Below are 22974 nucleotides of genomic sequence, written 5' to 3' on the forward strand. Positions count from 1 at the left end.
ACTTCCTTTTTTCAAAACTTAATAAAGTAGGCCTCAATGGCAAAAGCACGCTCCTCACTGTTCCAACGTATGATGGCGACTGAACTGTGTCAGAACAAAACTTTATACTCCCGTCTCTCGAACGAGACCACTAGCGCTCCGCTACGTCTTCAACTGACTGAATGGCGCGCATTTTTTAAAAAATTATGCTTCCTCACTCTGTTTTTGCAATTTTAAAAAGCCAAATATAATAAGCAAGCCTACCCCTTTAGTATTAAGGCTTCACTGATTAATCCCATCATGTACTACTCCACAGCTCCCCACCTGCCTCATCCTCAGAGAGCTCCTCCACAAGGGACTCTGCGGTGGCTGTATCTGGGGCCGACTCCCGGGGCATATTGGAAGAGCCACTTCCTTCTACCAGCAGTGAAGAGGAAGACCCCTTGGCAGGTAAAGGCTATAGGACCAAACAAACTGGTCAGCTTGGGTTGGGCTTCTGGAGAGACTGCAGCTGTACCTGATATTTCTTTTCATAGGAATAAATCTCCCTGAAGGTGTCGACCCGTCCTTTTTGGCTGCTCTGCCAGATGACATTCGGCGGGAGGTGTTGCAGAATCAGTTGGGTATCCGACCCCCTGCTCGTGCTGCTGTTCCTACCACAACCACAACCACCACCACCACCGCTGCTCCTGTTGCGACCCCAACACCACCTGTGGTGGGCAATCCTGGTGTAACAGAAGTCAGCCCCGAGTTCCTGGCTGCACTACCCCCAGCTATCCAGGAGGAGGTAAGATTGCACTTTTAAAGGTTGAGGAGTGATCACCATCCCATTGTGACATCCAAAAGATTATACATTGTCTACTAAACTTCACAGTTCTCTAAAAGAGAAGGTCCTACTGAGAGATGTAGTGGTTCGAGTGTTGGGCTAGGACACTGAGACACCAGATTTATTTATTTGTTTATTTGCAGCATTTATATTCCGCCCTTCTCACCCCAAAAGGGACTCAGAGCAGATCACAGAACATATACACGGCAAACATTCAATGCGGTTAAACAGGCAGGACACACAACAGATAGAGGTATTATGTCAGCATTTTTCCCAACTTCAGTGTCCTGGAGGTTGTGCTCAATTCTCACCACAGGGGGGGTACTGTCGCTCAATCCTCTATGACAAAGAGCCCTTGATCACAGACTTCCTCCTTCCTTTGATCACTGGTATTTTCTGGTATTTCCTTTATGGTGTCGTAAAATATCTCCCCCGCCTAACCGGTGCCTAATTTCTGTACTCACAGCTGTTTTCGAACTGCTTAAATGGACAGTAAGCTGGGCTAAAGGTTAGGTGCTCACCTTGACCCAGGCTTCAAGGTTTAAAATCTACTTGATATGGAAGCTTACTAGGACCTCGGGCAAGTCATACTTTCTTAGCTTCAGAACAAGGCAACGGTTTCGTCTGGACAAATTCTGTTAAGGGAATCTTGTGACAGGTTTGCCTCAGAGTCATCATCAGTCAGAAATGACTTGAAGGCCCACCAATCTGTATCCAAATAATTTTCCCATCGTGGTCAACTGTGAATACGCACATATGGTAGTTTCTGCGCTAGTCACACAAACAAAGGTTCTCAGCTGCTGACAGAGCGGCGGATGAAGAGAACTGAGGCTGTTGCGCTGCCCACCTGCTACTTATACTCGCAAGGGGAGAGTGGGCGGGGTCAACTGCCAAAGTTTTTCAAATCTATCTAGAAGGTTCCGAAGCTGTTGCTCAGGCGCAGAAACTACCATATGTGCAAATTCACAGGTGACCCCTCAGGAAACTACGGTTACAGGTAAGCAACCTATTATTTCTCATAGTTCTTTGTCTAACCTCTGTGAGACCTCCAAGGAAGGGATTCTATCATCAACCCACTGCTGGATGGGTTCAGGAATGTGCATGGTTATGTAGCCATCCAGTGTATCTCTTTCAGTTCTTTTATGTAGAAGCATAAGACTTAAGTCTTCCGCACATGAATGCAGTGTATTTTAATTGACATAAAAGTCAAGCTGAAGCAGTCATTTGAGATTTTTTTTCTTAGGTGGAATATCTGCATTTCTGCCAACATCTAGGGCCATTTTGATTTCATTTCTTTACTCTGAACTTTATGACATTTCCACTGCTTCCACCAGCCATTTGTGTGAGGGGCTTCTTTTCTCTAATACTAATACTTCTATTTTCCCATCGTGGTCAACTGTGAATCGCACATATGGTTATTCCTGCGCAGAGTAACTTCGAAACCTTCTAGCAAATTTATTAAACCTTTTTGGTGGTAGCCCCTCCCATTCTCCCCCGAGAGTACATATAGCCAGTGGGAGGGGCTACAGCCTCCAGTTCTCTTTCTCCGCGCCTTTAGCAGCAGCTTGAGAACTTTCCTCTGACTAGTTCTTAATTGTACTTCATCGGACTGCCTTTTTTCCCTGAGCCTTCTCCTTCCCTGACTTGGACTGGCTGACTTATCCTAAACTCTCTAATTCTGACCCAGACTGGCTGACTTACTCAGGACTCTCTAATCCTGACCTGGGCTGTCTTAAGTATTTGCCCGTTTTCTTTTGCTTAATATGTTGGCTACCACTGCGTTTTAAGCGCTGTGCTAACTGCCCAAACAACTTTCCTGACAATGATGGCCATTCTCTGTGCCTCTTTTGTTTGGGAGAGGGACATTTGTGCCAGGTGTGTGCCATCAGCAGGGCCTTCATGCCACAACAAAAAAAATTGAGAATGGAGGCTTAAAGCGGCCTTATATGAGCGGGCACTGCTACCATCTGCACCCCTTCAGCACCTCTCTAGTATGACGGGCTCGTCGGGGTCCCTAAACTTCCCTTCTCTGGTCACCAAACTGCTTGGGCTGCCTAAAAAGAAGCCTAAAAAGACCAAGACGAAAGGCCGCCAAGATAGTTCCCAGTCTTTGCAGCAGAGGTTGAGCCCTGTGAAAAGGGCGGGAAAAACCTCTTCTTCAGCTCCTTTAGCTATTTTGCAACCCTCTCCCGCCCTGCAGGCTTCTTTTTCTTACTCCTGCGCCTGCGCAGGGTACCTTCGGAACCTTCTAGCAAAATTATTAAACATTTTTGGTGGTAGCTCCGCCCACTCTCCCCCAAGAGTCCATATAGCCAGTGGGAGGGGCTACAGCCTCCAGTTCTCTTTCTCCGCACCTTTAGCAGCAGCTTGAGAACCTTCCTCTGACAAGTTCTTAATTGTACTTCATCGGACTGCCTTTTTCCCCTGAGCCTTCTAATATTAGTATTAGAGAAAAGGGCTTCTTTTCTCTAATACTAATAATACTTTTATTTTCCCATCGTGATCCCTGTGAATTGCACATATGGTAGTTTCTGTGCCTGAGCAGACAGCTTCGGAACCTTCTAGATAGATTTGAAAAACTTTGGCGGTTGGCCCTGCCCACTCTCTCCTTTATATACATTATATAAAAAACACATTAAAACATTTTTTTTCCTGCAGAAGGCATATATTAAACTACACACAGAAGAAGACATGAGTTTAAAATGCATTATTAAAACTGTCTGAGTAGGCCTGTTAGAAAAGATAGGTCTTCAGATGTGTTTTAAATTTTGACAGCTCATTTAGCTGTTGGAGCTCTTCTGGCACATTATTCCACAGTCAATGAATATGTACTCTGTAATGATTGCTAGTGAGGTTCTGGCTGGTGGGAGTAGCTGCCTCCATAAGACCTTAGTGTTTGTGTAGATTGTATGGGAGGACCCAACCCATATAGGGCTTCAAAGGTCAAAAATAACATGTTAATTTGCCCAGAAACTAATTTTAGTTTTGGCCTAGTCATGCCCCTGCCTTTAACCCTTTTCTGTGCCATTCCAGGTGCTGGCCCAGCAGCGGGCAGAACAGCAGCGCCGCGAGCTGGCCCAGAGCACAAGCTCAGACACACCCATGGACCCAGTGACCTTCATTCAAACATTGCCATCTGACCTGCGTCGCAGTGTGCTAGAGGACATGGAGGACAGTGTCTTGGCAGTCATGCCTCCTGATATAGCTGCTGAGGCCCAGGCGCTGCGGCGGGAGCAGGAAGCCCGCCAGCGCCAGCTCATGCACGAGCGTCTCTTTGGCCACTCCAGCACCTCTGCCTTGTCAGCCATTTTGCGTAGCCCAGGTGAAGAAAGACTTTATTCATTCTAAGCCGACTGTTGATTCTAGATTTCCCGACTCCTGGTTTAATTTCTTTGCTTTTTTCCCCCTCTGCCCAGCCTTCACAAGCCGTCTGAGTGGAAACAGAGGTGTCCAGTATACCCGTTTGGCAGTACAAAGAGGAGGTACCTTCCAAATGGGAGGTAGCAGCAGCCATAGCAGGTACCAAGCATTTGGTAGAGGGTTATGAAAGAGTACTTTACCTCATTTGCAGAGAACAAGCTGAGGTTTAGAATAGCTAAAGAGAGGAAAATATGTTCTAGTTTTAAGTAAGAGCAGTTAAGAAATGGCAGTCGGAGTTTAAACTGTCTGGTCCAAACTAACAACACTGCTGGTACTACCCTTAGTAGCCTTGAGATTCTGCAGATGAGGCTGTAATTTTCTTGCATCCAGTTCTTGCATTCTTTTCAACAGTCCTAGACTTCTGCAACGTTTTGCTATTTGGCCATTGAATATAGTGATCCTTACTTCCTTTTCCAGCATGTAAGCTGAACACATGAGTGAAAGGAATCAGTTAAAGGAGTAATTATGCCAGCGCTGAGGCTAAGAGAGGCAATAGCTGTCTCCCTCTCTGGCTTAGTTACCTCCAGATTGGATTACTGTAATGCACTCTACGTGGGGCTGCCCTTGAAGACGGCCCGGAAATTCCAATTGGTACAACAGGGGGCATCCAGGTTACTAACTGGTGCAACTTACAGGGAGCGGTCAACCCCCCTGTTTAAGGAGCTACACTGGCTGCCATTCATTTTCCGCTCCCAATTCAAGGTGCAGGTTCTTACCTACAAAGCCCTGAACGGTTTGGGACCCACCTACCTGCGTAACCGCATTTTGGTGTATGAACCCACGCGATCTCTTCAATCATCTGGAGAGGCCCTGGTCTCACTCCCGCCCCCCTCGCAGGCGCGATTGGTGGGGACGAGGGCCTTCTCGGTGGTGGCCCCCAGACTCTGGAACTCACTTCCTAAGGATATTAGGCAAGCCCCCACATTGGCAGTCTTTAGGAGGAGCCTGAAAACCTGGCTTTTCCAGTGTGCCTTCCCGGAATAAGGAAATAATTCCCAGCAAAATGTCCTCAAATGCACTTTAACTATCTGTTTGGATTGCGCTCCCCTCACTTCTTAAAACCCTCATATTAGATATATCTTACCTTGTTCATGCCCAGTGTTTATTTTTTAATTTTTAACTATTACATCTGGCCCGGCCATAGGTTTTTAAATTCTTGCATGTTAATATTTATATTTGATTTATTTAAATGTATTGTTGCTATTTTTTGTTTATTGTTTTCTTGTTTATTGATGTGTTGTTGGGCTTGGCCTCATGTAAGCCACTCTGAGTCCCTTGGGGAGATGGAGGCGGGGTATAAATAAAGTTTTTTATTATTATTATTATTATTATTATTATTATTACTATTACTATTATTATTACTACTTTGCATCAAAAATATGGACAGGCATAATCTTCCATCATTATCTAAGTAGTAACATTGTTAAATATTATTCTGTCATTCTATGAAATATGGATTTCCAGAGGTAAATGAGCCACTGGTTCTGATAAGGTGTTCCCTTTGGGTGCCGAACGTAAATCCATTTTTGGAATACTGTATAGACTGTGTTTTGATTACATTCTTGTTTCTTCCTAGACCATCGGGCAGCAACGTAGACAGTCTGCTGCGTCTCCGTGGGCGCCTTTTGCTGGATCACGAGGCCTTGTCCTGCCTGCTGGTGCTTCTCTTTGTGGATGAGCCAAAGCTGAACACAAGTCGGCTGCATCGGGTGCTGCGGAACCTATGCTACCACGCACAGACTCGCAGTTGGGTGATTCGGAGCCTCCTGTCCATCCTGCAGCGCAGCAGTGAGAGTGAACTATGCGTAGAGACTCCTAAGGGAGCTGCTGCAACAGATGACAAAGGCAAAAGAGTAGCCAAAGCCTGCGCCCCGGACAGCCGGCCACTTGACCTTCTGCACAAAATGGAATCAAAAAGCTCAGGACAGCTTTCTTGGCTTTCTGTGTCTATGGATGCTGCTCTTGGTTGTAGAACCAACATCTTCCAGATCCAGCGGGCAGGAGGACGTAAACATACGGAAAAACATGCTGCTGCCGGTTCCACTGTTCATATACATCCACAAGCTGCTCCTGTGGTCTGCCGCCACGTACTTGACACACTCATCCAACTTGCCAAGGTGATGATAATAATTATCTGGGGTAATACTTTTACTTGATGGATGGTGTGACAGCCATAGTTCTACATTTTCCCTAATGCCACTCAAAGTCTGGTTGAACTATGTGATTGTAGTGTGTTACTGTTTATATGTAAGTTATATTAATCGTATTGTTTTATTTGCTTATTGCTTTGTTGTTTTTACTGATGTGCTGTTGGGCTTGGCCTCATGTAAGCCACTCCGAGTCCCTTTGGGGAGATGGGGGTGGTGTATAAATAAAGTTTATTGTTATTATTATTATTATTATTTCTGAGAAAAGCTTGAAGAAATTATGTTTGTTTATGTTAAAGAAAGACTTAGTATTTTTGATAGTTAATTACAATTACTGCATATTGTTTTATTCATTTATATTCTGCATTTCTGTCAATAATGAAACTAAAGCTGTCTAAAAACATACCTTAAAACAATACAGATTAAAATTGGGGTCAGTGGAGGTGTAGTTAGAGGACACACACACAACCCTGTTGATATCAAAATCAGTGGATGCTCATGTCCCATTGTATAGAATGGCATAATTAAAATGACAATCAATAGATACCGCTCTGGCGGGAAGGTAACGGCGCTCCATGCAGTCATGCCAGCCACATGACCTTGGAGGTGTCTACGGACAACGCTGGCTCTTTGGCTTAGAAATGGAGATGAGCACCACACCCCAGAGTCAGACATGACTGGACTTAATGTCAGGGGACTACCTTTACCTTACCTTACAATTAGGAAGAGCTAGCAATCTGTTAACAAGTGAGCAGCTAAATGACATTATTGATTTATTTACATCATTTTTACCCCGCTCTTCTCACCCCTGCAGGGGGACTCAGAGCAGCTCACAATGGCAGCGATTTTATGCTGCAATACTTATAATTATAAAAGCAGAATAAAATCATACCATACAACACATTAAAACAACATTAATTATTAATCATAAAAATATTTCCATTATAACAATTGTTGTCTGGTCAAATTCACTGTTCAGGTGCCGTTATATCCATTAGCCAAAAGCCTGATTCCACAACCACATCTTCAGTTTTTTTTCTGAAAGAAAGGATGGAGGGCGCTGATCTAATTTTGCTGGGGAGCGAATTCCACAGGTGGGGGGGTTCCCTCGTCCCCACCAGCCGCGTTTGCGAAGTTGGTGGGACCGAGAGCAGGGCCTCCCTGGCAGATCTTAAACTACGAGGCGGAATGTAGACATGTTCATGTGCATGTGTGTACTTGTTATAAATCTATTAGATTTAAATCCTGCTTATCTTCCAGAATGACCAAGGCAATGAATGGCAACTATGGCACAAAATGAATTCAAAATAATATCAGAACATGAGCAGAAACATTAAGAAATTGAAAAGAGCAGAACTTTTATATATTTTAGCATTTCTGGATGGGTTTTCTATTCTTGGTTCTGTTAAGGTATTGACAAAATTAGAAAACAGAATTATCTCCCCTGATGCTCCCCTTTGTTCTAGCAGTTTGGTGTGTGTTTGGAGGACTATCAGACAGAGTGAGAAGGGATAAGTGTTGATGAGATCATGTCACTTAATCTTGGCTCAAGCCAGTGAGTCCTCTAGAATTGAAAGTCTTGTCTATTTTTTTCCTCCCATGTCTTCCCCTAGGTTTTCCCTAGTCACTTCACACAGCAGCGGACCAAAGAGACCAACTGCGAAAGTGAACGGGAGCGTGGAACAAAGCAGTCGGGCAGCCCTTGCCCAGGTCAGACAGGCACTAGTGGCATCTCCACTGACTTTTGGGACTTGTTAGTCAAACTGGATAATATGAACGTAAGCCGCAAGGGCAAGAACTCCATCAAATCTGTGCCTGTGAGCTCTGGCGCTGAAGGGGAGAGCTCCCCCTACAGCCTGGAGGCCTCTCCTCTGGGCCAGCTAATGAACATGCTGTCCCATCCCGTGATCAGACGGAGCTCCCTGCTGACAGAGAAGCTACTGCGCCTGTTGTCTCTCATCTCCATTGCTCTGCCTGACAACAAATCAGCGGCAGAGGGGGCAGCCAACCAGGCTGCTGCTGCTGTTGCAGCTGCTGCTGCCGCGGCTGCTGCAACCACCACCCCGGCACCTGCGCCCTCCCCTGCATTGGCAGCGGCAGCAGCTGTGGCTGCTGCAACTGCAGCTGCCACTGCTGCTTCATTCGCCACCTCCGGAGCTACCACCGTAACAGCCACATCTACTGTCCCCACCACTGTGTCCAGTAAGTTGTCTGTTTATTGGGGGGGGGGGGGCATACATTGTTTACAGCAGGGGTCCTCAAACTTTTTAAACAGAGGGCCAGGTCACAGTCCCTCAAACTGTTGGAGGGCCGGATTATAATTTGAAAAAAACATGAATGAATTTGTAGATCAAAAAACACTGAAAAGCAATACAATAATTAAAATGAAGAACAATTTTAACAAATATAAACGTATTAGTATTTCAATGGGAAATATGGGTCTGCTTTTGGCTGATGAGATAGGATTGTTGATGTTGTTGTGTGCTTTCAAGTCGTTTCAGACTTAGGTTGCCCCCTGAGCGGGGCTGGGTAAATGACCTTGTAGGGCCGTATCCGCCCCCTGGGCCATAGTTTGAGGACCACTAGTTTACAGTAACTTCGTGGCTCCATGAGAAGTAAGGGTACTGAAAGGTAACTCCCAGCTTCTCCACCATCTCTGGTCTTGAAGACTTCAGTTACATTGCCACAAACTCTTAAGCATATTAGAGTCTTAAGGGATAAAAACGTAAGGAGTTTAAACAGAATAAAAATCTGAATTTCCCAAGAGGAATTCTGTACCAGATGGTATATCCTGAGATATGTTTCTTTTCCTGAATAATGCTGTATATTGAGAGATAATAACTGATGTGGAAACCCAGGAGAGTGTGTAGATAAGACAGTACTTCTGTTCAAGTGGTTTTTGCATTGACACTGCTAAGGCTGCTGAGTAGAAGTGATAGATCTGTGCTCAGTAAACCGCCTTCCACCTGGAAACCTATGTCCCCATTATGTTTTATTGTGGCCTTGGCCTTTGTAAGCCGCATCGAGTCCTTCGGGAGATGCTAGCGGGGTACAAATAAAGTTAATAATAATAATAATAATAATAATAATAATAATAATAATATGATAGACCATGTGGATCCAGAATTGATCTCCACAGTCATTTATGGAGCCACCACCAAGACTCTACCCATGGGAGACAATCATACTCAGCCACAAGTAATTGCCTATAGTAGTAGTATAGTACATAATAGCTCAGTATAGTTTTGGAGCTTGAAAATGAGACGTTTTCTCCAGCGGATGGCCTATGGATTGATCTTCAGATCTTAAGAGTGTGCTAGCTTGACTCTTGTCACTTCTCTGCAGCACTTGTAAAAAACAGCAAATCACCAGCCAAGGCGAGTGAAGTGGGAGGCGGAGGTGGGACTGAAAGCAAAATGGCAGCCTCAGGCCTAACAGAGAACCAGCTACAGCTTTCGGTGGAGGTAAGCTGGTACAACTGAGTGGAGGAGGAAGGAGAGGGATTAAATCTTCCTCTTGTCAGAAAAAGTTACATTTCTCTTTTCTGTGCCAGGTGTTGACGTCTCACTCCTGCTCTGAAGAAGGCCTGGAGGATGCTGCCAATGTCCTCTTGCAGCTATCACGAGGTGACCCAACCACGCGTGACACTGTACTCAAGCTCCTGCTTAACGGGGCCCGGCAGCTGGGCTATACACTTTGCAAACAGATAGGTAAGAAGAACAGGGGACAAAAATGTGCCCCATTTAAATTGTCATTTCATGCCTGTTTTGCCAAGCAATTCCAGTGAATGAAAAAGATTGAAGCCTGACATTATAGCTAGGAATTGGAAGAATAATCTGACATAAAAATAATTTTCATTAGAAAAATATCTTTTGAGTGACAGGAAATAAATTAAAGTCGGTTTTTTTCCCCTAGTTGTTGTACTCTTTGAAGTGCACAGGTGAAAAACCTCTGCCCAATAAAATTTGGGTCATTTCTTTTTTTTAAACTATCCTTCCCTCTGCTTTAAATCTCATGTCATCTGTGTTGGTTCATGCAAGCAATCTAGGTTACATGAGATGGTGTTTCTGACTGCTCTGATTAGGAAAAATCTTTTGAATTTCCCTTTCACCTCTTAGTTTGTATGCCCTGGTATTTTATTTCATAGAATTTCCCCTCGTGGTCAGCTGTGAATTGCACATATGGTTAATTCCTGCGCTTCTGCAGGCAGCATCGGAAATTCTCGAGACCATTTTGACCGTTAGAGCAGCCCCGCCCACTCCCCTCTCAGTATAAACAGCCCGTGGAAGGGGCTGCTACTCAGTTCTTCTAATCCGCCGCTACAAGCAGACCTCGTTAAACAACTTTAAATTTAATCTAAACATCTCTCTAATAGTCTCAAATTGCGAGCATAAATTAAAATAAAAGAGCAATTCTCTCCTGACGTTTCGCCTGCATCTATGGCAAGCATCCTCAGAGGTAATGAGGTCTGCTGGAACTAGGAAAAAGGGGTTTATATATCTGTGGAATGACTAGGGTGAGACAAAGGACTCTTGTCTGCTGGAGCTAGGTGTGAATGTTTCAACTGACCACCTTGATTAGCATAGATATATATAAACCCCTTTTCCTAGTTCCAGCAGACCTCACTACCTCTGAGGGTGCTTGCCTTAGATGCAGGCGAAATGTCAGGAGAGAATGCCTCTAGACCATGGCCATACAGCCCAAAAAAACCTACAACAACTCAGTGATTCCAGCCATGAAAGCCTTTGACAATACATAACGTAGCCTCCTCAGCAGAGGAAATAACATGCTTCCTCCAGAAAAAAATGAATAAGGGCCAGGGGTCGACCCCTCAAATGTCCACCGATCTCTACCCTCGAGATCAAGCTATGGATCAAACAATAGAGGCTTCAACAACACCACCTACCTTATCGAGATGTGGAAATAACAGCAGGAACAAATAATGGAGGTGCCGATTTCAGCGCCGCCCCCAACATTTTTATTTTATTCTCAATCTTTAATTTGGTTCTGGTTCATTTGCCTGCTATAATCTTTTTTTGTTTTTGGTTAAAAAATAGAAGCATGTAACAGGAATTTTCCTTCATGATTAATCTTGACTCTTATCTGTATCTGTCTAGGTACCCTCTTGGCAGAATTGCGAGAATATAACTTGGAGCAGCAGCGCCGGGCCCAATGTGAGTCCCTTTCACCTGATGGGCTACCTGAGGAGCAACCTCAAACCACCAAATTGAAAGGCAAGATGCAAAGCAGGTGAGTTTCCTTCAAGAGAGTCTGAATTCCTTGTTCTGGGTGGCCTCATCTGATCAATCCCTCCTTCTTGGTTCCTTTATTTTGGCAGGTTTGACATAGCTGAGAACGTAGTGATTGTAGCCTCGCAGAAGCGCCCTCTGGGTGGCCGGGAGCTGCAGCTACCCTCGATGTCCATGCTGACCTCTAAGACCTCCACGCAGAAGTTTTTCTTGAGGGTGCTGCAGGTTATCATTCAGCTGCGGGATGACACACGCCGTGCCAACAAAAAGGCAAAACAGACAGGCAGGCTAGGTATGTCGACCAGGACAGGAAGGTCTGTGTGCTGTCTCTTGTGGGCAGTGGGGGTGGGAGGTGAGAAACTGAGCCAGGCAACTGCAGTACTTTCCTGCAGAAGTCTTGACAGAGGTCCTGAGGACCCTCCACATATATAAGGAGTTCAAGCAGGGGATGGAAAAAGTGAGTGGCATGTCTGAAAAGTTGAGCTTGAATGCACAGTTTTCATCCTCCCCCTCCCCCCGCTCTTTGTGCAGGTACTTCCGGTCTGGGCTCAGTTAGCAGCATCCAGGCCGCTGTTCGGCAGCTGGAGGCTGAGGCTGACGCCATTATACAAATGGTACGTGAGGGTCAGAGGGCCCGGAGGCAGCAGCAAGCAACAACGGTTAGCATGGTGCCTGTGGCGCTTGTAGGCCACTCATTTTGTTTATTTGAATTACCCTTTTTTCATTCTTTTACATTTCCTTTTCCATCTCTTCTCTTTTTATACCTTGTCATCAGAGCCTCTTTGTGGTGTGGTGGTGGTGGTGGTGGGATGAATTCAGCTCCTGATTGCTTTTGGCTCTTACTGTATGTACTCATGTATAAGTGTACCTCGAACATAGGTCGAAAGTAGGTTTGGGGTCCAAAGTTATGGATTTGGATAAGCCAACAATCACATGATGGAGAGGAGAAAGTGCTAAAACAATTTCCCTTCTCTGCATAATGGGCCATATAAAATCCAAATTTTGCCCATTAATACAAGCACTGGCAACTGCCATGGCCATCACCGTTTTCCTGTTCAGCCACTCAAAAAGGCCTTTTGACACTCAGAGACATTTTTTTGGTAAAATAATAATATAATAATAATAAACCTTTATTTGTACCCCGCTACCATCTCCCGAAGGACTCGGTGCGGCTTACAAGAGGCCGAGCCCAAATACAACAATAAACAACAACAACAATACAGCAAAATAAATAAAAAACAAAGCAATAACATTAACAACACACAATGACGCAATTAAAAACTATGGTAGGGCCAAATGTAATAATTAAAATTAAAAAGTACTGGGCATGACCAGGAGAAAAGGGTAGGTGTTTGGAGTGGGATGGGTTTGCAGATATCCTGAATCTCTGATAAAGTGCGCTGGGGACAAAATGTTTGGAGTTTCCTTATTCTGGGAAGGCACACTGGAACAACTTAAAATACAATCTTAACTTACAAAAAAAAAAAAACTAACCACCTCTTCTCTGCATAGAGTGGCAAAAGGCAAGAGTTTAGTCTATCCCGGGAGAACCTAAAAGAAGGATCAACTTCTCTATTCTTGGTGCTTCTTTGAAGGGGAAGCACCAAAGTGCTACTGCATCCTCCATTTTCTCATTCAGGCAGTGTTGGTGTCTCCCACACAGACCTCATTCCATACAACAGGGGTCCTCAAACTAAGGCCCGGGGGCCGGATGCAGCCCTCCAAGGTCATTTACCCAGCCCTTGCTCAGGGTCAACCTAAGTCTCAAATGACTTGAAAGCACATAACAACAACAATCCTATCTCATCAGCCAAAAGCAGGCCCACACTTCCCATTGAAATACTAATAAGTTTATATTTGTCCAAATTGTTCTTCATTTTAATTATTGTATTGTTTTAAAGTGGTTTTGTTTTCACTGCGAATAAGATATTGCAGTATGTATAAGAATTAATTCATGTTTTTTCAAATTATAATCCGGCCCTCCAACAGTTTGAGGGACTGTGACCTGGCCCTGTTTAAAAAGTTTGTGGATTCCTGTACCACACAAGATAATCCTGATAGACCTGAGGGCTGGCAGCAGAATCCCACCTCCTATGGCAGCTGCATAACAGCCCTACAGTATCACTGTAGCGCAGAGGGTTGCCAGTCAAGGAAGCGCTGTCAGCAGCGCTCACAGCAGCTTCAACAGATCAGAGGAAAGTCAGCCTGAGCAAACGCAAGGAATAATAATAATAATAATAATAAACCTTTATTTATACCCCGCTACCATCTCCCAGAGGACTCGGTGCGGCTTACAAGAGGCCGAGCCCAAATACATCAATAAAAACAACACAGCAATACAGACAATAAATAACTCATAAACAAAGCAATAAACAATAACAGTAAACACCATGACACATTAAAAACCTATGGCAGCGCCAAATGTAATAATTAAAATTTTAAAATACTGGGCATGACAAGGTGACATGTAACTAGGATGGGTATTTGGAGAGAAATGGAACAAGCAGACAATCCTAGATCATTAGTAAAGTGCGATTAGGGACATGTTGCTTAGGGTTCCTTATTCTGGAAAGGCACACTGGAACAACCACGTTTTCAGGCTCCTCTTAAAGACTGTCAGAGTTGGGGCATGTCTAATGTCCTTGGGGAGCAAGTTCCAGAGTCGAGGGGCCACCACCGAGAAGGCCCTATCCCTCGTCACCACCAATCGCACTTGCGATGGAGGTGGGATTGTGAGCAGGGCCTCTCCAGATGAACGAAGAGAATCAGGGGAGAGCGAGCTTCCACTTGCTTACTGGTGAATAAACCACCCCCTCCTTTCTCTGAGCAGTCCACAGGCGTAGCAGAGATTGTGGCATGGGAGAAAGTCCATGGGGGTGACACCATTATGTCCCATGCAGGTTAGGGGATTCTGGAGGTTGCAGCAGTGGAAGTCATTTTGGTTTCTATCCCCCACTGACCCCTGCCGCTAGTGATACCACTGCATTGTCATGGACAGAGCTCTTATATTTATCTGTGGGTGTAAAAACAGGATCAGGGGGTTGTTTTTTTGTTTTTTTAAAAATCAACTTATACATGAATATATATGGTAATCATGAAATCTTTTCTTGAGAGGGAATTAAAGGAAAATTGCAGGGGCAGGTATTTCTACAGGGTGAGGCAGCATAACTTCCTTTTTCAAAACTTAATAAAACCCATTGTATGAATCAGAAATTTTTGTTTTATTTTTTTATAATGTAGGCGCATACCTAAAGTTTTGTTTTATGTAGTTTTGAAGATCAAATTAGGTAGGTGACGTCCCCCATTCTCCATTCTCCATACACTGAGTAAACTGATTTCTGGCGTTTGTCGTGACTCTTGACAGCATAGCAGGCGTTATGTTGGCAATTTCTTCCTGGATGTTAGTCTTCAAATCTTGTAGGGTCCTTGGACGGTTCACATAAACACGGGATTTCAAAAATCCCCATAGAAAAAAAGCACAAGGGGCCAAATCTGGAGAGCGGGCCGGCCACTCCAAATCCGCTCGAAAAGTAGGCCTCAACGGCAAAAGCACGCTCCTCACTGTTCCAACGCATGATGGCGACTGAACTGTGTCAGGACAAAACTTTATGCTCCCGCCTCTCGAACGAGACCACTAGTGCTCCGCTACATCTTCAACCGACTGAATGCCGCGCATTTTTTTAAAAGGAAGTTATGCTGCCTCACCCTGTATATTTGGGTGGAGGGATTAAAAGGTCTAATTTCACACAGAAAGTATTGGACAGGGCTTTCTGTTTGTATCTGGCTTGTATGTACTCCCTGGCTGTTCCTTTCCCTTTTACTGGGCATCCATAGTCTGTACAAATTTTTATTTTACAAAATTTTACTGATCTGAGAGATATGAATATTTGCTAGTACCCTCTGTGCTCTTTGGTATTGTCACTCATGCACACACCATTTTTTGGTTTTTTTCTTTCATATTATTCTAGTCACTGTCCCAACATTTAATTAATTTTCTTGCTTTTTATTTTATTTTATTAAAATTGGTGTGTTAAGCCTCTGAATGGCCTGGACACCTGTGTATAAAATACTGATTACTTCTTTGGTTTTGAGATATCTTTGAATAGTGGATGGAAATAAGGAACAATAAGAAGATATCTCAAAACCAAATAAAATAAAGCTATGCTGAGAACAAGCTAATCTGGCAGGGATGGAAAAAAGATAACTCCAAAATAGTTATTTTAGTCGACAGGGGAATCAAACTCTGACTGTGACCAGAATAATGTTGCAGGTTTTCAAAGATCCGCTTTCTGATGGTTCTATTTGGGAGAATTTTTTTAAATTACAATTTTGATTATAGTATTGGGGAGAAATTGAAAGGAAATACCAGGGAATTTTGCCATAGGCACGGCTGTTAATATCTGAGCTTTATCATTATGCTTCAGACAATCTGTGGCTACTGTTAAATTCTTTTGAATGCTGTTGGAAAAAAATCAACTCTCATAGAAGAGTTGCCCACTACTAGTAGACAGAGATAGTTGTTAAACTAAATACCTGGTTTTACAGTCTGTCACTGTAACCATGGCTCCGATCTGTCTCCCTTCTGCCTGTGAGAGCCGTTCAGCAGTGGAACTCTCTGCCCCGGAGTGTGGTGGAGGCTCCTTCTTTGGAAGCTTTTAAGCAGAGGCTAGATGGCCATTTGTCAGGGGTGATTTGAATGCAATATTCCTGCTTCTTGGCAGGGGGTTGGACTGGATGGCCCATGAGGTCTCTTTCAATTCTTTGATTCTATGATTCTATGATTCTATTTTTTCCAGCTTAAAGCTACTTGAATTGGAGAGCTAGCTTGCTTTGGCTCTGAGTGAGCTAATGTCTAACTCAGGGGTCCTCAAACTAAGGCCCGAGGGCCAGATATGGCCCTCCAAGGTAATTTACCCGGCCCTCACTCAGAGTCAACCTAAGTCTGAAATGACTTGTAAGCACCCAACAACAATCCTATCTCATCAGGCAAAAGCAAGCTCACACTTCCCATTGAAATACTAATAAGTTTATATTTATTGTCGAAAGCTTTCATGGCCGGAATCACTGGGTTGTTGTAGGTTTTTTCGGGCTATATGGCCAGGATGCCTCTTGTCCTTTGCTGAACGTAGCATTTGTTGGATTTTCTTGGTGGTACGTTCAGCAAAGGACAAGAGGGATCCTCTCACTTCTGCAGGAGTCTACTGTATACCATGCAGCTGTGGACAAGTCTACATAGGGACCACCAAACGCAGCATTGCCCAAAAACGAATCAAGGAACATGAAAAGCACTGCAGACTGCTTCAACCAGAGAAATCAGCCATAGCAGAGCACCTGATGAACCAACCTGGACACAGCATTTTATTTGAGAACACAGAAATGCTGGACCACTCTCACAACCACCATGTCAGACTACACAGGGAAGCCATTGAAATCCACAAGCATGTGGACAATTTCAACAGAAAGGAGGAAACCCTGAAAATGAACAAAATCTGGCTACCAGTATTTTAAAAACTCTAAAATTAGAACAGCACAACAACAGAGAGGAAACAAACAAGGACATCTAGTCACCTCTCAACAAAAGTTTGCTCTAGGCAATGTCAAGACATTATATGCTAATCAAGGTGGTCAGTTGAAACATTCACTCCTAGCTCCAGCAGACAAGAGTCCTTTGTCCCACCCTGGTCCTTCCACAGATATATAAACCCCTTTTCCTAGTTCCAACAGATCTCGTACCTCTGAGGATGCTTGCCATAGATGCAGGCGAAACGTCAGGAGAGAATGCCTCTAGACCATGGCCATATAGCCCGAAAAAACCTACAACAACCCAAGTTTATATTTGTTCAAATTCTTCTTCATTTTAGTTATTGTATTGTTTTAAAGTGGTTTTTGCACTACAAATAAGATATGTGTAGTATGCATAGGAATTAATTCATGGGGTTTTTTTTTTCAAATTGTAATCTGGCTCTCCAAAAGTTTGAGGGACTGTGATCTGGCCCTCTGTTTAAAAAGTTTGAAGACTCCTGGTCTAACTCATTCCCCTTGTGGATCCAGCGTGTATTCTGTTATTCTATACCCCCTCCCTTCCAAAGGGCCTGTGGAGCAGGACCAGTTTCTTGGGCACAGAAATCCTACCACATGATTTACAAATCAACATCACATGATTTACAAATCCACATAGCCCAGATACATTTGAGAGACAACTGCTCTGGAATAAATGGGACTAGGACCCATCAACATAGCTGTCAATCAGCCTAGACTACAGATTGTATAGAACCAATGCTGTGTTCAGTAGTTGTGGGCCGCGGTCATTCTGGCGAACTTTGTGAAATATGAGTTGTCCCCTGCAGGAAGGTCCCTGATGACAATTTCTCAATTCTCTTCTTTCTGTACTTTGCTTTCCAATAACGTTTCCCACTCCAATGCATGTATTTCACATAGCTCCTGGCTGTAAATGCCCAGCCTTTTTAGATTCATGCATGCCATGCTTTTCTGCTAGCTTTCTTTCTTCTGCCCTGTTACTCTGTCATTCAGTTTGTTCCCGTTCTGCAAATGTTAGCTATGGTGTGGCAGCATGTTTAACCTTGTTTTGTCTCTGTAGAAGATGGGGTCCAGAGGCAGGGCTACCATGTATATACCGTAGTTCTGTTGGGTCCATTTTCTACTTTCCTTCTGGGGAGCCATTGGGTTGATTTCCCAGTATTGAAATGCTCATGGGAGGTGGCAGCCCTCACTAATAAGTCTCTCTTCTGTTCAGTCGGAGTCCAACCAGGCAGAGGGCTCCGTGCGAAGAGATGAGTCTCCTATGGATGTGGATCAGCCATCACCCAACACGCAAGACACTCAATCAGTTGGTTAGTCTCTTCGTTTTGAGGGTAGGGGAGGGGAGAGAGCAACTTCTAAAGCAGTGTTTCTCAACCTGGGGGTCGGGACCCCTGGGGGGGTTGAGAGGGGGGTGTCCGAGGGGTCACCAAAGACCATCGGAAAATACAGTATTTTCTGTTGCTCATGGGGGTTCTGTATGAGAAGTTTGGCCCAATTCTATCATTGGTGGGGTTCAGAATGCTCTTTGATTGTATGTGAACTATAAATCCCAGCAACTACAACTCCCAAATGTAAAGTCTATTTTCCCCAAACTCCACCAGTGTTCACAGTTGCCCATGTTCGGTCTGTGTGCCAAGTTTGGTCCAGATCCATCATTGTTTGAGTCCACAGTGTTCTCTGGATGTAGGTGAACTACAACTCCAAGACTCAAGGTCAAATCTCAGCAACTACAACTCCCAAATGTCAAGAATCTATTTTCCCCAAACTCCACCAGTGTTCACATTTGGGCATATTGAGTATTTGTGTAGAGTTTGCTCCAGATCCATCATTGTTTGAGTCCACAGTCCTCTCTGGAGGTAGGTGAACTACAACTCCAAAACCAAGGGACACAGCCCACCAAACCCTTCCAGTATTTTCTGTTGGTCATGGGAGTTCTGTGTGGTTTGGTTCACTTCTATTGTTGGTGGAGTTCAGAATGCTCTTTGATTGTAGGTGAACTATAAATCCCAGGAACTACAACTCCCAAATGACAGAAATCAATTCCCCCTCCCCCACAACCCTACCAGTATTCAAACTTGGGTGTATTGGGTATTTGTGCCAAATTTGGTCCAGTGAATGAAAATACATCCTGCACATCAGATATTTACATTACAATTCATAACAGTAGCAAAATGACAGTTATGAAGGAACAACGAAAATAATGTTATTCTTGGGGGTCACCACAACATGAGGAACGGTATTAAGGGGTCACGGCATTAGGAAGGTTGAGAAACACTGTTCTAAAGTATTGAAAGTGTTGTATGTGGATAGGCTGTCTTTGTGATATTGACACCACGACATCATCTGTGATTGAGATTAAACTGCTCAGAGGACAAGCAAATGTGTACTTTAGTTCAGGATCTCTGTGGGCTGAGTCTCCTTCTTCTTACAGTGTCAGAAGGATCCCAACAGGGTGAGAAGGAGAAAGAAGAACGGCCTCCTGATTTGCCTTTGCTCAGTGAGCAGCTCAGTCTGGATGAACTGTGGGACATGCTGGGAGAGTGCCTGAAGGAACTGGAAGAGTCCCATGACCAGCATGCTGTTCTTGGTAAGGTTTCTGACCTGCTTTGGGAACAGAACAGAATCATGGAATGTTATTGTTGGAAGGGACCACAAATGCAATCTAGTCCAACCCCCAGGCGTACAGAACTGAAGTACTCTGAAAGATGTCTTTTGTTTAAAGATCTACAAAGATGGAGAGTCCACCTCACCACAAGGCCATCTGCTCCACTATCCAACAGCTCTTTCATTTGCAAAGTTCTTTCTAATGGTTGTTGTAGGTTTTTTCAGGCTATATGGCCATGTTCTAGAAGCATTCTCTCCTGACGTTTCGACTGCATCTATGGCAAGCATCCTCAGAGGTAGTGAGGTCTGTTGGAACTAGGAAAATGGGTTTTTATATATATCTGGAATAACCAGGGTGGGACAAAGAACTGAGCTAGGTGTGAATGTTTCAACTGGCCACCTTGATTAGCATTTGATTGCCTGGCAGTGCTTGGGGGCAATCTTTTGTTGAGAGGTGATTAGATGTTCTTGATTTCCCCCCCCCCCCCCCTCTCTATTGTTTTAGCAGTGCCTGGGGCAATCTTTTGTTGAGAGTTGATTAGATGTCCTTGATTATTTCCTCTTTCTTGTTTTGGCAGTACCTGGGGCAATCTTTTGTTGAGAGGTGATTAGATGTCCTTGATTGTTTCTCTGATGTTTTGGCAGTGCCTGGGGCAATCTTTTGTTGAGAGGTGATTAGATGTCCTTGATTGTTTCCTCTCTGTTGTTTTGCTGTTGTAATTTTAGAGTTATTTTAATACTGGTAGCCAGATTGTGTTCATTTTCATGGCTTCCTCCTTTCTGTTGAAATTGTCCACATGCTTGTGGATTTCAATGGCTTCCCTGTGTAGTCTGACATGGTGGTTGTGAGAGTGGTCCAGCATTTCTGTGTTCTCAAATAATATGCTGTTTCCAGGTTGGAAATCCACAAGCATGGATAGTACTTTATGATAGTACTTTATTTAGATAGTACTTTATGATAGTACTTTAATGTGTTTATATTAGTGCATTATTCGATGTGATGTTTTTAAACTATTGTGTATGAATTCCTCATTGTAAACCGGCCTGAGTCCCTCGCTGGAGGTGAGAAGACCAGTATATAAAAACTCTAAATAAATAAATAAATAAAATGAACAAAATCTGGCTACCAGTATTAAAAAAAATTGTAAAATTACAACAGCAAAACAACAGAGAGGAAACAATCAAGGACATTTAATCATCTCTCAACAGAAGATTGCCCCAGGCACTGCCAGGCCATCAAATGCTAATCAAGGTGGCCAGTTGAAACATTCACACCTAACTCTAACAGACAAGAGTTCTTTGTCCCACCCTGGTCATTCCACAGATATATAAACCAATTTTCCTAGTTCCAACAGACCTCACAATCTCTGAGGATGCTTGCCATAGATGCAGGTGAAACGTCAGGAGAGAATGCCTCTAGAACATGGCCATATAGCCTGAAAAAAACCTACAACAATCCAGTGATTCCGGCCATGAAAGTCTTCGGCAATACATTCTTTCTAATATTTAAGGGGAATCCCTTTTGTTCTAATTCAGCTCCGTTATTCATGCTCTACTTACTGGAGCAGCAAAATGCACACTTGCTTCATCATCTACATGGCATTCCGTTCAAATGTTTGAAAGTGGCTGTCAGACTGCTTCGGTCCTCCCTGCCTATTTCAAGCCTCACCACTTCTTCTTCCCAACAGTGTTGCAGCCAGCAGTGGAAGCCTTCTTTCTGGTCCATGCCACCGAGCGGGAAAGCAAACCACCAGTGCGTGACACACGGGAGAGCCAACTGGCTCACATCAAGGATGAGCCTCCACCTCTTTCGCCTGCCCCCCTGACGCCTGCAACACCCTCTTCCCTTGACCCTTTTTTCTCCCGGGAGCCCTCCTCTATGCACATCTCTTCCAGCCTTCCCCCGGACACTCAGAAATTTCTCCGCTTTGCAGGTATGCTCAAGCAGTGTTCAGGGAATTGAGATAAATTGCTTCATAAGAACTTCCCATTGGGAGAACTTGACTGTCTTGTCTCAGAAGGGCAGCTAAATGCCTGTTTTTGGATGAGATTAGAAGCCTGCCAGTGGTTTTCAAATCTCTGATTGGTTCCCAACTCATTAACATAACTCAGACCCAGGATTACATCATTCACAATCACCTGGACTAGGCCAGAACACATTCCCCAAATGAAGTTCTATATACAGTTAATGCATGACCCAGCATTTCCAATAGAAGCCTGTTAGCAGTGCATGACTCAGCTATATTACATTACAATACATTGTAAAACCTGACACCCCTCCTCATGCACTGACTAAACTCAACATATCTGAAAACCTTAGAAACTTTTCTTCACCTAAAGCTTTCGTCAACACATCTGCAAAATTTTCCTCACTTCTTACATAGTTTAGACACACTTCACCTTCACTAACTAACTCTCTTACATACGCATGCCTAACACCAACATATCTAGACCTAGCTTTCAGACACTCCATCTTTGCTAATTCTATACACGTTTGTGAATCTACAAAAACTTGAACTTTATCTTCTAACCTAATACCAACGTCTTCAACCAACTTCTTGACCCACAACATCTCCTTACATGTGTCTGTCAAACTGGCAAACTCAGCCTCAGAAGTTGACAAACAAATAACCGCTTGTTTCCTAGACTTCCAATTCAATAGACAATCTCCTAACTTAATCACAAAACCACTCACAGATTTGTGATTTTCTACATCAGCAAAACTGCTGTCACTATAGACCGACATAACACACATGTCAAAAGGCATCAGCTCAAACACATTATTGATCGATCCTTTCAAATACCTCTGGGGATACATCTGGGGATCCACAGGTTGAGAGCCACTGCTTTTAACTCTTAGTGAATAAGATACAGATAGCAGACCAGCTGGTAATGTATGGGGTTAGCTTGGGTTTTTAGGTGGACAATCTACTTGGGAAAGAAATTTGGGAAGGTGGAAAATCTGCAGCACACCAGGAATAATAATAATAATAATAATAATAATAATAATAATAATAATAATAATCTTTATTTATAGCCTGCCACCATCTCCCTAATGGGGACTCGGAGCGACTTACATGAGGCCAAGCCCAAACAACAATTACAATAAACCGAAATAAACAACAACATCATAATTACATAAATAAACAACATCATAATTATATAAAGCATGTGAATACATAACAATATAAGGCAGTGTAAGTCAGGA

At 43.7% G+C, this 22974-nt stretch overlaps 1 protein-coding gene across 11 annotated transcripts in view; it reads left to right on the top strand.

The window, feature by feature from the left end:
- Positions 1-22974, top strand: part of HUWE1 (HECT, UBA and WWE domain containing E3 ubiquitin protein ligase 1) — a 158633-nt gene that overhangs the window by 125493 nt on the left and 10166 nt on the right. For 10 of the 11 annotated variants that reach the window (XM_067464157.1, XM_060763275.2, XM_067464156.1 and 7 more), the window contains 14 exons: positions 296-429; positions 516-766; positions 3839-4127; positions 4222-4324; positions 5802-6342; positions 7986-8574; positions 9718-9836; positions 9926-10082; positions 11490-11622; positions 11711-11913; positions 12153-12280; positions 18376-18472; positions 19594-19749; positions 21455-21700. In XM_067464157.1, the coding sequence (XP_067320258.1) occupies positions 296-429; positions 516-766; positions 3839-4127; positions 4222-4324; positions 5802-6342; positions 7986-8574; positions 9718-9836; positions 9926-10082; positions 11490-11622; positions 11711-11913; positions 12153-12280; positions 18376-18472; positions 19594-19749; positions 21455-21700 (3146 nt within the window). The remainder of the gene's footprint in view (positions 1-295; positions 430-515; positions 767-3838; positions 4128-4221; positions 4325-5801; positions 6343-7985; positions 8575-9717; positions 9837-9925; positions 10083-11489; positions 11623-11710; positions 11914-12152; positions 12281-18375; positions 18473-19593; positions 19750-21454; positions 21701-22974) is intronic. The other variant, XM_067464163.1, reaches the window with a different exon arrangement.

The sequence above is a fragment of the Anolis sagrei genome, chromosome 2 (genome assembly GCF_037176765.1).
Source record: "Anolis sagrei isolate rAnoSag1 chromosome 2, rAnoSag1.mat, whole genome shotgun sequence".
NCBI lineage: Eukaryota > Metazoa > Chordata > Lepidosauria > Squamata > Dactyloidae > Anolis > Anolis sagrei.